The sequence below is a fragment of the Ciona intestinalis genome, chromosome 11, assembly GCF_000224145.3.
Source record: "Ciona intestinalis chromosome 11, KH, whole genome shotgun sequence".
Lineage (NCBI taxonomy): Eukaryota > Metazoa > Chordata > Ascidiacea > Phlebobranchia > Cionidae > Ciona > Ciona intestinalis.
In genome coordinates, this window is record NC_020176.2 from 3,497,525 (window position 1) to 3,511,245 (window position 13,721).

Here is a 13,721-nt window from a genome sequence, read left to right on the forward strand (position 1 = left end):
ATAAACACCTACACGCCTATTTCACAAATCATGTTTTTTTTCCTTTTTTAATAAAACGCGATATATATATATATCAAATGCTACAAACACAAATATATTTCTAGTTTTAACAAACCAAATCCATAACACTCCTCACACAGAATTAGTTCAGTTTCAATTAATTTTAATTGGTTACTTATTAAACCATTTGAAATTAACATATCTTATTTAATGATTTTTTTTAACAAATTACAGAACAATTTTTGATTTTTGATAATTAATTAAATCATTTTATCAGTGGCGTTAGCATTGGTGGTATACATTTATTTAAACAATCTTTAAACTTGATTAAATTTTAACTGCACTAATGATAATAAAATTATATGTGAATTAAGAAACAATACAAAAACACAGTTTGGCACATCAGCAACCCAAGTAAGCGTCAGTTTTAATATTATATTTCTTTAGCACTAGAAAAAAAGAGACTTAGCATGAACAAAAGCAAATCAATATGGCAAAGTGGGGAGGTTTATTTATTAAATACTTTTTAAAGCATTGATTTTAAAGCAAATTATGTATTAAAAGATTTTAAACCAAATTACTAAAAACAATTGATTTTATCCTTTGGCAAAATTACTGGTTACCAATAAACTGCAGTTGGATCTTATAGTGGGGTAGCCAATTTTAGCAACGAAAGTGTGTAAAAATATTGTAAAGAAAATATCAATCACATTCAAAAATCAAAAATTAACTTGAAAAGGACTAAATCTTATTTTGAACGTTTTAATACAATTTCAAAAAACATTTGTTTCAAATGATAATTATAAAACACATCAGTCATTCTCACCTTTCAATATATAAACAGTATAAAATGTAATAAAACGGTACATTGTCTACATCTAGTGTTTCTAATACAATATTATAGCGTAAAAATTACTGATCGACCGCACATAATTTTTATATATATTATTTAAAATAGAAAGAAATGCTGCTTTTCTGTTTTACTGTTGTAACCAATAATAAAAATATATCTCGTACACACAGTACAAAGACAAAATCTATAACTTTACATTGTTATTTATTTAGTTAAAATGAACTACCTAATTAACTAATCTACATTATAAAACCACATTATTGTTGCTGATATTCATTACAATAATATATATTCAAAAAGTGCAGTCTGTTTAAACACAAGAATGTTTACATTATTTTTCAATTTTAATTTATTTAATTCTATTAAACAGTTGAGAAAACATATCATGGTATAAATACACGTTTAATAGGCTATAGTATTTCTCAATAGGGACATCAAAAAAGCTGTATTCCCCGCTCGCAAACATACTATGTAAACTAAAGTTACCACAATTCTTTCTATATAGGTGCCTTTAACTTTGTGTGCCAATATGTTTTAAAAATTAATACATTATCCTAATTTTTCCACAATTACTGTTCCTTCATTTACATTTCAAACTTTCTGACTTCGCAATTGCTATAATGCGATTAGGAAAATAACTACAACATTGTAGTCACTAAGCCGTCGTAAACTGGCGATTTTTTTCAATGGGCATGGTTTCTGGCTGTGGGAACTGAAATGAGTACAGAGATAAGAGGGAGAACGGAAAGAGAGGAAAAACGAAACTCCGAGTTCTCACTATTGCCTTTTCTCTCGAATCCCCAAATCCTATTGGTGATATGGTTACGGATGAGTAAGTAATTGTAAAATGATTTCCAGAAGGGATTCTTTTGTCAAAAATAATTTATTTTTCAGAATACATTACCAATACCTACCATAAAGATTTAAGAATCACATGGACGTGGAATACTATTTTTTTACCAACGAAAGCGTAAGTTTGCTTCTTGAAATGAACAAACCGAAAATGTATGCTTTTAAAATTCCTACGTTGGGCACGTATTTTTTTTCTTCAATGCAAGTGACTGTCTCGTCAAGCAAATTTACGTACTACTGTATGTATAAATAATAGCGCGATTTCGATCTTCCTAATAATAAACCAACGTACATCTCTCGTCCTGAAATAAACTTGTCACCTGTTTTCTAACCTTTACACATTGAATTAAATAATGCTTAAATTTAGATTCGGTCGATTGGCTCTTACATAACACTTTAAAAGCAAGATTTTAAACCTGTCAAAGTTGTACAAAAATACCTCGCCATCTGCTACAATATTTTTTATTAAAAATATAAAAATTAAAACTGCCGTTAAGGTTCCTAGTTACATTAACTGGTATGTAATTTGTCACTAAAGTTTTTGGTTATTTTCTGGCAGCCTATGAATTTCCTAAGTTTTTATAATACACATTCTGGAACAGTTGTGGAATAAATATATCATTTTACCTTATTTAAAACAGGTGCCCTGGTTTTATTTACATTTGGTGTTTATGTACATTTAAACAAGCACTGAAAGCAGAGACCAATAAAAAAAGAAAAATTGAATAAAACATTAAAACGCTGAATAAAAAGACCAATGTCCAGGTTAAGAATAATGAAACAACATTCTCTGTACTCTTTGTTTGGTGTAATGGCCAAAATTATTCAGTTTTTAAACATGCAAAAACTGATCATACTATTAACTTTAAGCATTGATGGCTGTATGATACGTAAACTAAATGTCAACGACTAACAATATAAGAACAACTCTTTTGGCGAAAAAGTAATATCAAGTTTAATGACACAAACATTTTATCTGCCATACAGCAAAGACATGCCATACACTGATAGTCTTTCACAGCCCACTAGAGATGGTGGGCCATGAGTCTTGTCATGTATCCATATAGCGTACCAGACAAAACATTGATACCAATAAACATTAAATTTCGGCCAATGAGCAGTTTCTATATTATATTATGCCTGGCCGCAACAGCAGCAAAGAATCGACATTGAACAATTAGTTATCAATTAATAGCACAAGGTGCTAGTACAAGAAGACCAATGTTGATAAAACCAGATGATTGATTATGAAGACTGATCAACATTTTATTCCTCTTCTCTTCATAAGAGCAGCATCTTTGGCGGATTTGCGACCAGACCTGACTGCATCCCTCCTGCTTTCTCTGTTACAAATAAAACAAGGCAGTAAAACAGCGTGCAAACTAAAATATGTGGATATGTAATGTATGCAAAACCAGCTATGGGTCTTTTCTACTATATAGTGAATGCTGCAACACTACAGAGTAACAGTGTCATATTTGCACCTTTTTATTCGCAACGAGGCTCATTCAAAATATTGCACAGATATTGCATAAAACAAAGCAAAATGTTACTTTCATAAAAGTGTTCGACAGTCTTTTGCAGACCAATTAACCAAATTATTGTTTTACAAAACAAATGTCAATCTGTTAAACTACTCTCACCTTGTGGTAACTTTAACTTGTTTATGATTTTTTACTCTTGTTTCGAATGTTGGTTTGGTAGTTGAGTCGCTAAACTTCTTCAAAGGTCCTTTGTGTGGCTTCCATGTTAAAGGTTTCTTTAAACTTTCCTGAAATAAAAATATTAAAACATGATTAAACAAGGTATTTGGTGGTAGATTTACATTTTAGCATTAAGATATTAAAAATTATTTTTTAACTATAATTTATTGTAATACTTGTTAGCACGGCACCAAACTTGGGGTGCCACAGTAGACAGGGCTGCACTGGAAAAATTTAAGAAAAAATATGTATGTGTTAAAAATGATTTGTATAGTCCACTTACAACCAAGTTGAAACCACTTTTCCTGGCAGACTGTGGTGTTGCACAAGATTTTCGCATCGGGGTTAATGAAGGTTTACTGGTTGGTGTCTTCAGTGTGGTATCTTTACTAACTTTCCTGGAACTTTTGGGTGTTTTCCCAACTGTTAACAGAAATTACATTTGTGCTAAAACGTGGCAACAATGCACATAATGGGGTAATTGGCAAACATCTAAGGTACTACATTGTGTTTTGATATAGAATCTCATCAAATAAAGGAATAATTACAAAATACTAAATAGGATTTGTTAGTTGTTACACTTGATGAAACCTAATTCCAAAATACACATACAGACAATTTAAGCTTGAAAGTTGTGACCATAATATTAAAGGAAATTAGTAGTAAAATCTGTTTAACAAAATTGTCAAAAAGTAATTAATTTTGTATGTATACAAAGCAATATACTTACAAGTAACATTCACTTTTTTGGGAGTAACAAGACGAGAAGTTTTAGAAAAGTTTGTGTTTATCTGATTGATTGAAACTGATGATGGTTTAAATGTTGAAGGTTTAACGATGTGGACAGCAGTTCTGTTTGGAAAGCGAAAGATGGTTAGAATATGACAAAGTACACTTAACAATATAGTACTGTACGTCTGTACAACATTAAAAAAAATGGGAAATGAAAAGTGACTCTTTTTTAAGATATTTGGGTATTTAAATATAGCAAGACAAAAGTACTGAGAAATCAAAAGGGGAAACCAAAAAACAATTTACAAGAGTTCCTACAGCAGAATTTAAGTTAAATGCATGTGTAACTTACCTGGTTGCTCTCTTTGGTTTGCTTACATTGGCAGGTGAAAAAAGAGTTTGCTTGCGTTTTGAAACAGGAGTCTGAAAATAAAATTTTATAAAACAAAAGTTTTTCCCAATTAAAATGTCCAAACACAAAATAAATCGCACTAAACCATTTTTGTTTATTTCAGAATAACTGCCATAAATATTTGTGATTGTGACAATGTAGACCAATGTAATCTACCTTCAAATATATTTATTTTTAGAGGTTTAGTAAAAATGTTGCATACCACCTGCCCCTGAACTCAGTTTGGGAAATCCCGAAAAAATCTTAGTGAACAGTAGAAATAATTAGTAAGTGAACAGTTGTATAAACTTACTTTCAACTTTGGTTGAGCCAATCTTTCAAGGGTCCGCTTCTTATCCCCAGTTCCCAACAACCTATCAGCTCTTTCCTTCTTCCTCCTCTGATAATCATCAATCGACTCCATCTGATCGAATCTCCTGAAGATAATAAAGATCATCAGGAAAAATTGCAAATAAAAGTCAGAAATTATTTGAACGAATTTGTGTTTTAATTTGGTTTATTATGTTCTGCAAATAAGGTTGATCATCTCTGATAAAAATAAAAGCTAAATAATATTACTTTTCATGGACTTTGGACCACTTTTTGGATGAATTAGTTACTGTGAGTCCGGCTACAGCAAACTTTGGAATACTTGAAGCTGTCTTTCCCACTGATGTTACTTTTTGAGTCATGGAAACTGATTGAATTGTAACTGTTTTTTCTTTCTTAGTTGTTGATGATGACTGTTGTATTGAATAAAAATATTGTTTAAAGTAAACACAAAGCAAAATATAAATTACTAGTCTGTACAGTAAAGAGATTTAAAATCTACTTTGACAATGTTAAAAAAAATTCAAACACACAGGACAATACAGTTTTCTGGCAGCTTTAGCTTTAAGCTCACAGTAGTAATAAAAGTTGTGCATTCGTGTAAAACTTTTAGTTATCAATGCCATTAAGAAATGAAGAAACAAATTTAACGTACTTTATTTGATCTTAAACTAGATCTCCTTTCAACAACAGCAGGTGAGGTTTTATCCTCGGATTTAAGTCGTGATTTTTGACGATTTTTGGGAATACTGAATGTCTTTGTCTGAACAGAAACAATATGTAAACAAAATTTGGAACAATTTTGACAGACGTACACGTTACTGTCAGATCCTACCTGTATTTTGTGATGTTCCACATTTGAAACTTTAGGGGTAACATGATTTTTGTTTTCTTGCACTTCTGAAATTAATTTGTAAAATAAAATAGTTTAAACATAAGAAAGACTGCCAGTTGGCACTAAAGGTTCGCATAACATATAAGCAATTCACCTGTAGAAATAGGAGTGGTATTTTCTTTTTTCTCTTCTTCCACAGATGAATCCTAAATAAGACAATATATGATTTTACCCAATATTAATTTTGTTAAAACTGCAGGATTTTAATTTAAAGTAGTTTGTCTGTTACAAAACCTAATGTTTTTGCTAAGAAAAAATGTTTAGCTTATAGGAATAGGACAGTTTGTTGGGTTTGGTACCACTAATGACAACAGGTATTGCCATTTAACCAAATCATAACGTTTATTTCTTGAGAAAATATGTTTAGCTTTAGCCCATAGAACAGATCGTCACCTCTTCTGTTCCGTAAGAACTTAAAACATTCACAAAGGCCTCAAAAGGACTTTAAGACCTTAATTTAAGATATAAAAGCCAATTAAATAAAACAAACCATATTCTCATCACTAAGATCATCCCATATGGGTTTTATTGAATCCAGCAACTGACAACCTGATATATCGTTCTCGCTTTTATTTTCAGGTGTTCTGAAACTCTGTATTAAGAAACAAATAGAGCTAAAATTTTAGGAATTTTTTAAATCCTTTGCTTATTACAAGAAAAATTCTTTGCTTATTACAAATTATTCTTTCCAATCTGGAAGCTCTACACAGTTACAAAAAAAAAGGTTTTATAGGCTATATATACTTAGAAATTAACACTAGCCTACCATTTGATCAGACATAGAGTCATCTGTTGTATCGGATTGTATTTCTCCATTTGATCGATTAATTGGAGATAAATTTTCTTTCCCACTGCTGAAGATGGCAGTTAATTGTTCAATGATTTTCTGGTTCTGTTAATCAAAAATAAAAGGTATTGTTTTAAATTTCATCTGTTAATACAACTGTATGAGTAAGCAAAATATTTTGCGAACTGCCACAGTGCCACGTTTTACAGAACAATTAAAAATACGTATTTTTCCCCAAATTTGCATTTGACATACTTTGCAAACTGTACAAATAGGGTGGGTGAATATGTTACATACCTTTATATTGGCCTTTACTCCATACTGTTTGGCAAGTTTTTGCAGAGCACTTCTTTTTAGTTCGTGTAAGTTGACGTTTTCCATTTCGGAGAAAATGTGCGGCAGGTCTGCTGACCTTACTATCTTCTGTTTACAAAAAAAAACAGATTCAATATTTTACACGATTCTTTGAGTAATTAAATGTTCTATTAAATAGCTACGATAATAGCCGCAGGATATACACAGAAAACACAGTAAAAGTAAAACAGACATTGCGTAAACAATAACAAACTTTATAAATCCTACAACTAAAGGCATCTCAGGGATGAAATAGAATTTCAGCGGGAAGAAAGCTCGCTTGTGATTGGCCGGTATGGCCGTTGAGTCAATCAACCATGTAAAACAGAGAAAACGTAAATCATAGTAGCGACTTCTGGGGTGGCAAAATTGTTGGATGAGGGAACAGTTTTTCTTACTTTTTATTATTCAAACAACCAGTTCAAACCCGATTATGCGAAATACTTTCTGGTAAAGTAATATTTTTTGGGAAGTAATGAACAGTAATAAAACTTCATACATTAATAATAAACCCAATGACAATATTCGTTCTTCCAAATCCCAAGCAACATTTCTCTTTGCCCTCCCCTCGGCGTTTTGAAGAACCAATTCGTTAACATGAGACCAGCTGTGTTTGCTACTTACAATACAACTCGGACAAGCCGTTTAACAAGTTGTTTAAACACATGAAGTGTATATGATTCATGCGTGGTGTGCAACAAAATAAACACTCCAAATCATCTGGTTAAGCTGTAATCAGGTCATATATTTTATCTAAAATCCTGGCTAAAATTGAAAACAAAATGATATTCAAATTCTAAACGTGATTATGAATCCATATATTCCATAATATTTCTTGAAAAAGGTGCATATTTGTTTTTATTTCTTGAAAAGGATGTATATTTAGTTGTTAAAAAAAGGGTTTATATTTAATTAGGAATTTTGAGGTGTGTTTATTTATTTAAAATTAAAAAAAAAACGGTGTATATTTAATTCATGTCACACTTCACATTTTCTTCGTCTTACGCTTTGGAAAAAAATGTTCATTTAGACACGAACCAAACACACCAGTTATAAAAAAATAAAAAAATTACATCATATTTTTCAGAGCATCCAATAAAACAGTAAGTTTTGGACGATCTGCAGAGTCTACGCTGCGATGAATAAAAGAAAACTTTGTTTGATTATCTTCTGCCAATGATACAATGAAATCTCCACCAAGCTGTAATATGCATTTAGTTAAATGAACATAACTTTTTTATCGCATGAAGTGGGACAACGATAATGGTTATAACAGTGTTTTGTTTCATAAAGTCACATATGTAACTTTACGTGTTTAAAATATGAGTGTCCTATCATCTATGTTTCTGGCAGACATTTAAATCGTTTTGTTACACAACCTATTTATACAGGTCATAAAATTACAAAAGGTGCTTGATTTATTGACCACAAAAGTGATTCTTAAAAGCACATTAATAAAAAAAACTTATGTATAGCCTACCTGTTGAGGGTCATCATGAATATCTTTATATTGTTTTGGAATCTCTTCAAATGTTGCCTTTGCAAGTCCATACAATGATAGTGCATTGCAGTTATACACCTGTACCAATAAATATTATAAATTTAGTGTAATCTTAAACACAAAATACTGCCCTACCTTTGCAACAGAGCGGCCAAGACCAAGCGCAGAATAAATTTTTCTTTGTTTATCCAGGTACATTGGAAATGAAAACTTTGTTTCTTTCAACCACAGATCAGCACCAGCTTCTTCCCCAAAGGAAACAAGGATTATGGAACATTTCAATTGACTAAATTCATCCTAAAATAAGAATTTAAATGAATGGGTTTTAGTTTTTGTTATAAATTTTTAATATAAATGGGATAATAACTACTAACTATTTGGGTAGGCTATAACATGACCAGAGTTAAAATGTCAGAGTCACATGCTGCGGTTTGTAGTTTAGTTTTTTGGAGTCATAGATTACTTACTTGTTTTTCTTGTATTTCTGTCACATGTTTTCGTCATGGCAGTCATGCAAAGTGTCGCAAAAGAATGACAAGACAGTTTCTATGGTTGCTTGAAAAAAGCAGGTTACCATCAAATGCCTCAGTGTCTTTAGTCCTTGCATTAATCAGAGTTATGTCATCAGGAATCTTGTCTCCAACTGCTAATGTTGGGGTGCTTATTTCACCAAACATAGATTGATCAATTTCTTCTAATAACTTATCCCAATCTTCCTGTAAAAAAATACATCTAATGAACTTTTGAATTAAAAGTGTTTGAAACAAATCAAAATTTAACATGGGTACTTCATTTGAACAGAACTAAGCGTTTATTTTTAATATATTGCCGCAATTGCCACTAATTGTCTTGTACAAGGACACATATGCTCACAGTTGTAGCATTAATGAGCCTTAAATTCGTTTCTCTAGGTTAAAGGCATCTGTGCTAACCAACTGTGCCACACTGCCAGACAATACTTACCTCAAAGGTGAGTAAACTTTCCACAGCTTCATTCCCAGCACTCTGTTGCCGATATAACACTTGTAATGTTTTATCTAATGCAGCTCTGTTGCAAGATTTAGTTTCACAGAACAGGTTTTCATACGCAGATATTAAACCAAGCAAAGAGCCAAGCTTGGTTTCAACAAATTGTTTCACCCCAACATCTAAACAAGACAAAAACTATAGGACTTTTTTAAGTATGTTTTTTTTATGAGCTAAGTGCTTTTAAACCACAGTTTACTTAGTTAGAATCAATGCCCAGTCTCTCTTAGTTGGGCTATGAGTAATAACACAATAGTCTTAAATTGTATTTTTAGTTTTTTACTATGTAAATATATGTATAAGTAATTATTAGGTCAATTTAATTTAAATTACTGCTCCATGGTGATTTGATATGCTTGACTGCTTGGTTGTCTATGTGGATTAATACCAAATGTCACCGTGTCAGATAAATAATGGTTAAAGGCTTTATTTTAAAAACTAAAAATAAATTGCAAAATGTACAACTATAGCATATGAAAAATGTCTCAATCCTAAACTATGTAAAGCGTCACTATTTTGTTACAAAACTTTTTAATGTTTAACATATGATGCACCTTTCATGATGTTTTCAGCTTTCTTTTTAGCATTGTATCCTGTTTGAACAAACACATTGATACTGTCAATCAAATGTGCAGTCATGCTGATCTTTTATAACCTTTTTATAGTTCATGAAGCTTACTGATTACTATGAACCTGAAAAACAAGAATCGTTTGAAATGCAACACATTTCTACCACTGAACTAAAATTTTGAAACGATAATTATTTACGATGATTAATTGAAAAAACTGTCTGTCTCTCTTTCCAAAGAACAGATCTTCAAATAAAGGACGAAAGTTAATGCCCACAGCAAAGCATTTTTTTAAATATAGGACATCCACTACAATAACCTGATATTTTTAATCAACATAGTTTCAAAGCTGCCTCTTTCCACGTGTGTTAGCAACATGTAAAAGCAGGCCACTTTTTAACTGAATTGGGAGTGTTGACAGTGTAGGTACGAAGGTACCAGGTTTTTTACAACAAATATGAGAAAAAATATAAATTTTCATTCCGAAGTTTGACCAAATTCAACACATTTTTCTCTAGCTTGTTTAGTTGACCCAAATAACTCATCCCAGTCCACATCTTCTCCCGTTGATGTTTTTGCTGGTGGTACTCTTGGCATAATTCTTTGCATTTTAGAAGTAAACTCCGCTAAACTATGCACACCCATCAGTTTCCAGACTGCAAAGCAGAAAATAGAAAAACCGCCAACAGAGTAGACCGTAGCCCTGCCGAGCGCACGCATAGCTAACTTGGCCCCACTTTCAAGTCCAGCTTCTGGAGCACTACCAGCATGAAAGTCTGCAGGACTTCGCTTTTTAGATTGTGCTAACATCATTCCAAAACCACCCATAGCAGCAGCTCCTGCCACTCCAAAAAGGAATACAGCACTCTGTACAGGACTTGCAGACTTGGTCTCTTTTTTATTAGAATCTGTCATTTTTTCACAGTTTTAAAAAAACATCAAATGTCTCTAAGCAGGAACTCAAGTTGTACTATAGTGTATACATGATAGATCTAAAAAAAAATAAAACAAAAAGTGATAAAATTATTTCTTATTGTTAAAGTAACAAATAAGCAACATATTTGTGGGTGGCAAATTTTAATGTTCTTGGTTCAAAAGTTAAAGTTTAGTCGGTGTAATTGAACAACTAGCTTTAATATAAAGTTTGAAACTGCTCTTCTAAATAAAAAAAGTGGCAAAACAACTGATGAAGTCTCATTTGTATGGCAGACATTCCAGACAAACTGTAGTTTACCATAAACTTTCTTTACATTTTTACCAGCAGAGGCAGAGCAGTTTTAAAAACATAATAACAGGACATCAAAATTATGAAAACAGTCTGGCTGGAGCACAGAAAACAGACATGATAAACAAACAGTAAAATATAAAACAAAGTACAAAGCACAAAAACAATGTAAGCCAGCCAATAAATATCTTAAACCCTACTTTAGAAATTTGTAAATATATATAATATATATATTATTTTATAAAACAAAAAAGACTAATTAAACAGATCAGTTCACAATATAGAAAATAATATAGTCAACTAAAGTGATATGAATAGAACAGATTGAAGAAATTTAGATTGGCCCTTTGCCTAGGCAGTACTGACAAATTATCAATTTTATTAAACTATTTCATATCCGTACAACACCAACTACCAACTGCTGTTAACTATAAACCATACCAAGACAATGTGTTACATGGGACATGGCTATTTCATAACAATACTAGTCCTACAGTACATTATTTGTGAACATGTATTGCACCTTAATGATTGAAATTTAAAATGATTAACTTGGATTTCAATAGGCCTATCCATTTAGTGCAAATCGTTGCTTCTTCCCATGGTCTGTGACTCAAAATATGTATAATTTGTTTTTGACTGTTAACTTATTGTAAAAGTTAAATTACTGCTTTGTAAAATATTGTTTTGGAAATATGTTATTACAGCTTTAGTAATTATTCATGCTTTGGATTAGGTTGTGTTGTAAAAAATGGTAAAGAAGCACTGATGTACATAATGAAATAAAGAGGAATTTTTAATGAAAAGGGAATAACAGCAGAATAACATGTAGTTACCACTAGCTTCACATTTAACATTAGTTTGTTATTGCCTCTGTTGTAAGATAAAATATTTGACTGTGTTGAAAATTAGCTTTTAGACTTACTGCTTATTAAAATTATAAGCAAAATTATTACAATAACAGCCATTACCAGGATAACAAAAAGTTTTCGATTTTTTTTCTGGTATTCTTCTGCCTTTTTCAGCTCCCCTAAACCAGTTTCCGTTTTAACAACAGCGTTTTCTACGTTGTAGTCAATTCGGTCAAGGACAGTCCCTTGTTCAACGACAATATTTCCAAGGTCCGAGAAAATTTCAGCAAGATCATTGATGCTTTGAACTACAGATCTTATTTCACTTTCTCGCTGTTCAATATTCACAGCATTCTGGTCGATAATTGCAACCTGATCTTGCGAAAGAGCTTTGTTGAAGTCGGCATCATCTATATCATCCTCCGTGTGCTCCGGCATAAGGACTGATGTTGAGCTAAAGAAATGATGTGAGCGCTCCTCTCTGTGCTTCAACTTTTTCAGATACGAAGATTGCGCTTTTTTAAACTTAGTCGAAAGGTCTTGCAACTGCGCTGCGTAACTAGACACCACATTATTTACAACCACTGTATCTCGGCCTGAAGTTTGTCCTTGTTTCCTGATCGTCTTTATAGTAGCACTGCACTGATGAAAGAGATGAGTGATTTCTAAAGTCATCACTTCGATCTCGTGCTCTTCTTCTACATCATCATCCAGTGTGGGACGATGCAGATGCTTATCATGGAGCAAGGATAAATCCTGCATCTTCTGTTCAATGTTTGAGATATTGTACTTCAAATCATGAGATTCATCCGTCCACTGTGGCGGAAGACACTTTCGAAATCCAATACGAGATTCTTCGTCGTATTTTTTCCCTCCTACCAAAGCTACCCTGTCATCCTCCTCTTCATAATCCGTGTTATGACTTGTGAACATGTTCTTGTTTTGCAAGGAATTATTCCTCATAAGGAGAAACGCCTCAGTGAGTGATCTGACAGCCATGTTAAACAACACACGTCTTATCTTCACTAAAACAAAACCTAAAAATCGAGACAACATACGTAAAAATATCAAAACAAAGCTTTTGCCATAAATTTTGACAAGCTTTTAATTAAATTATTGGAAAAGTTGTATTAGATAACACTATGCTACGATGCCAGAATAGTGAATAGGCTATACAAATAGTCTAATACAGACCTTTTATATACATGTAGCACATCCACATCTACAATACAGTATAGGCTATATATTTTAAGCAAAGTAGTAAATATATATATAAAATACAGCTTAGTCTTATGTAGCATATTGGTACATGTTAATAAATACAATAATGAAAAGTATTTTTGTCTCTTCTGTTTAGAGAAACTTACATATATTTTACTGCGTGGATTCCCGCAATATCGAAACAAATAATCACGCCATTTTCTTTATCGGTTAACTGCGGGTATTCTATAAAACTAATAAGCATAAAACATAAAACTTGAAGACTATTGCTGACAAATAACACTAAATCGTGTACGTTATCCTGCCGTATAGGTTCAAATAAATGACTTATTAACAAAACTTTTATAGTTTTGACGATGTCTATGTTTAAAATCGTCAATGCATGTGGATTAGGGGAATTACCTGCAACTACAAAGCCACTATTTCGCGGT

The 13,721-nt window shown here is 32.0% G+C and overlaps 4 protein-coding genes across 6 annotated transcripts; all 4 read right to left on the minus strand.

The window, feature by feature from the left end:
* Window positions 1–2,331: 2,331 nt before the first annotated feature.
* LOC100186131 (nucleolar and spindle-associated protein 1-like) lies at window positions 2,332–7,334 on the minus strand. Of its 3 annotated transcripts, XM_026836648.1 has the most exons (14): window positions 7,126–7,334; window positions 6,841–6,966; window positions 6,523–6,648; window positions 6,247–6,348; window positions 5,851–5,902; window positions 5,697–5,761; window positions 5,517–5,624; window positions 5,111–5,274; window positions 4,845–4,968; window positions 4,493–4,563; window positions 4,139–4,260; window positions 3,692–3,831; window positions 3,349–3,476; window positions 2,332–3,048 (listed from the first exon to the last, which is right to left on the minus strand). In XM_026836648.1, exons 1-14 carry the CDS (start codon window positions 7,135–7,137, stop codon window positions 2,964–2,966), a joined length of 1,425 nt encoding a protein of 474 aa, XP_026692449.1. In that variant the 5' UTR covers window positions 7,138–7,334; the 3' UTR covers window positions 2,332–2,963. The 3 variants fall into 3 exon arrangements, with proteins under 3 accessions (XP_026692449.1, XP_026692450.1, XP_026692451.1); XM_026836649.1 differs by lacking the exon at window positions 6,247–6,348 and having other exon boundaries at window positions 7,126–7,252; XM_026836650.1 differs by lacking the exon at window positions 5,517–5,624 and having other exon boundaries at window positions 7,126–7,252.
* Window positions 7,335–7,625: 291 nt separating this feature from the next.
* On the minus strand, window positions 7,626–10,116 carry sell (selenoprotein L). Its single transcript, NM_001190377.1, has 6 exons — window positions 9,979–10,116; window positions 9,362–9,546; window positions 8,866–9,114; window positions 8,534–8,695; window positions 8,378–8,476; window positions 7,626–8,098 (listed from the first exon to the last, which is right to left on the minus strand). Exons 1-6 carry the CDS (start codon window positions 10,061–10,063, stop codon window positions 7,967–7,969), a joined length of 912 nt encoding a protein of 303 aa, NP_001177306.1. The 5' UTR covers window positions 10,064–10,116; the 3' UTR covers window positions 7,626–7,966.
* A 1-nt stretch (window position 10,117) lies between these two features.
* On the minus strand, window positions 10,118–10,982 carry LOC100178243 (transmembrane protein 242). The gene has a single exon (XM_002127332.5). It carries the CDS (start codon window positions 10,906–10,908, stop codon window positions 10,471–10,473), a length of 438 nt encoding a protein of 145 aa, XP_002127368.1. The 5' UTR covers window positions 10,909–10,982; the 3' UTR covers window positions 10,118–10,470.
* A 2-nt stretch (window positions 10,983–10,984) lies between these two features.
* Window positions 10,985–13,605, minus strand: LOC100186079 (syntaxin-16-like). The gene has a single exon (XM_009861952.3). It carries the CDS (start codon window positions 13,123–13,125, stop codon window positions 12,127–12,129), a length of 999 nt encoding a protein of 332 aa, XP_009860254.2. The 5' UTR covers window positions 13,126–13,605; the 3' UTR covers window positions 10,985–12,126.
* Between the last annotated feature and the right edge of the window lie 116 nt (window positions 13,606–13,721).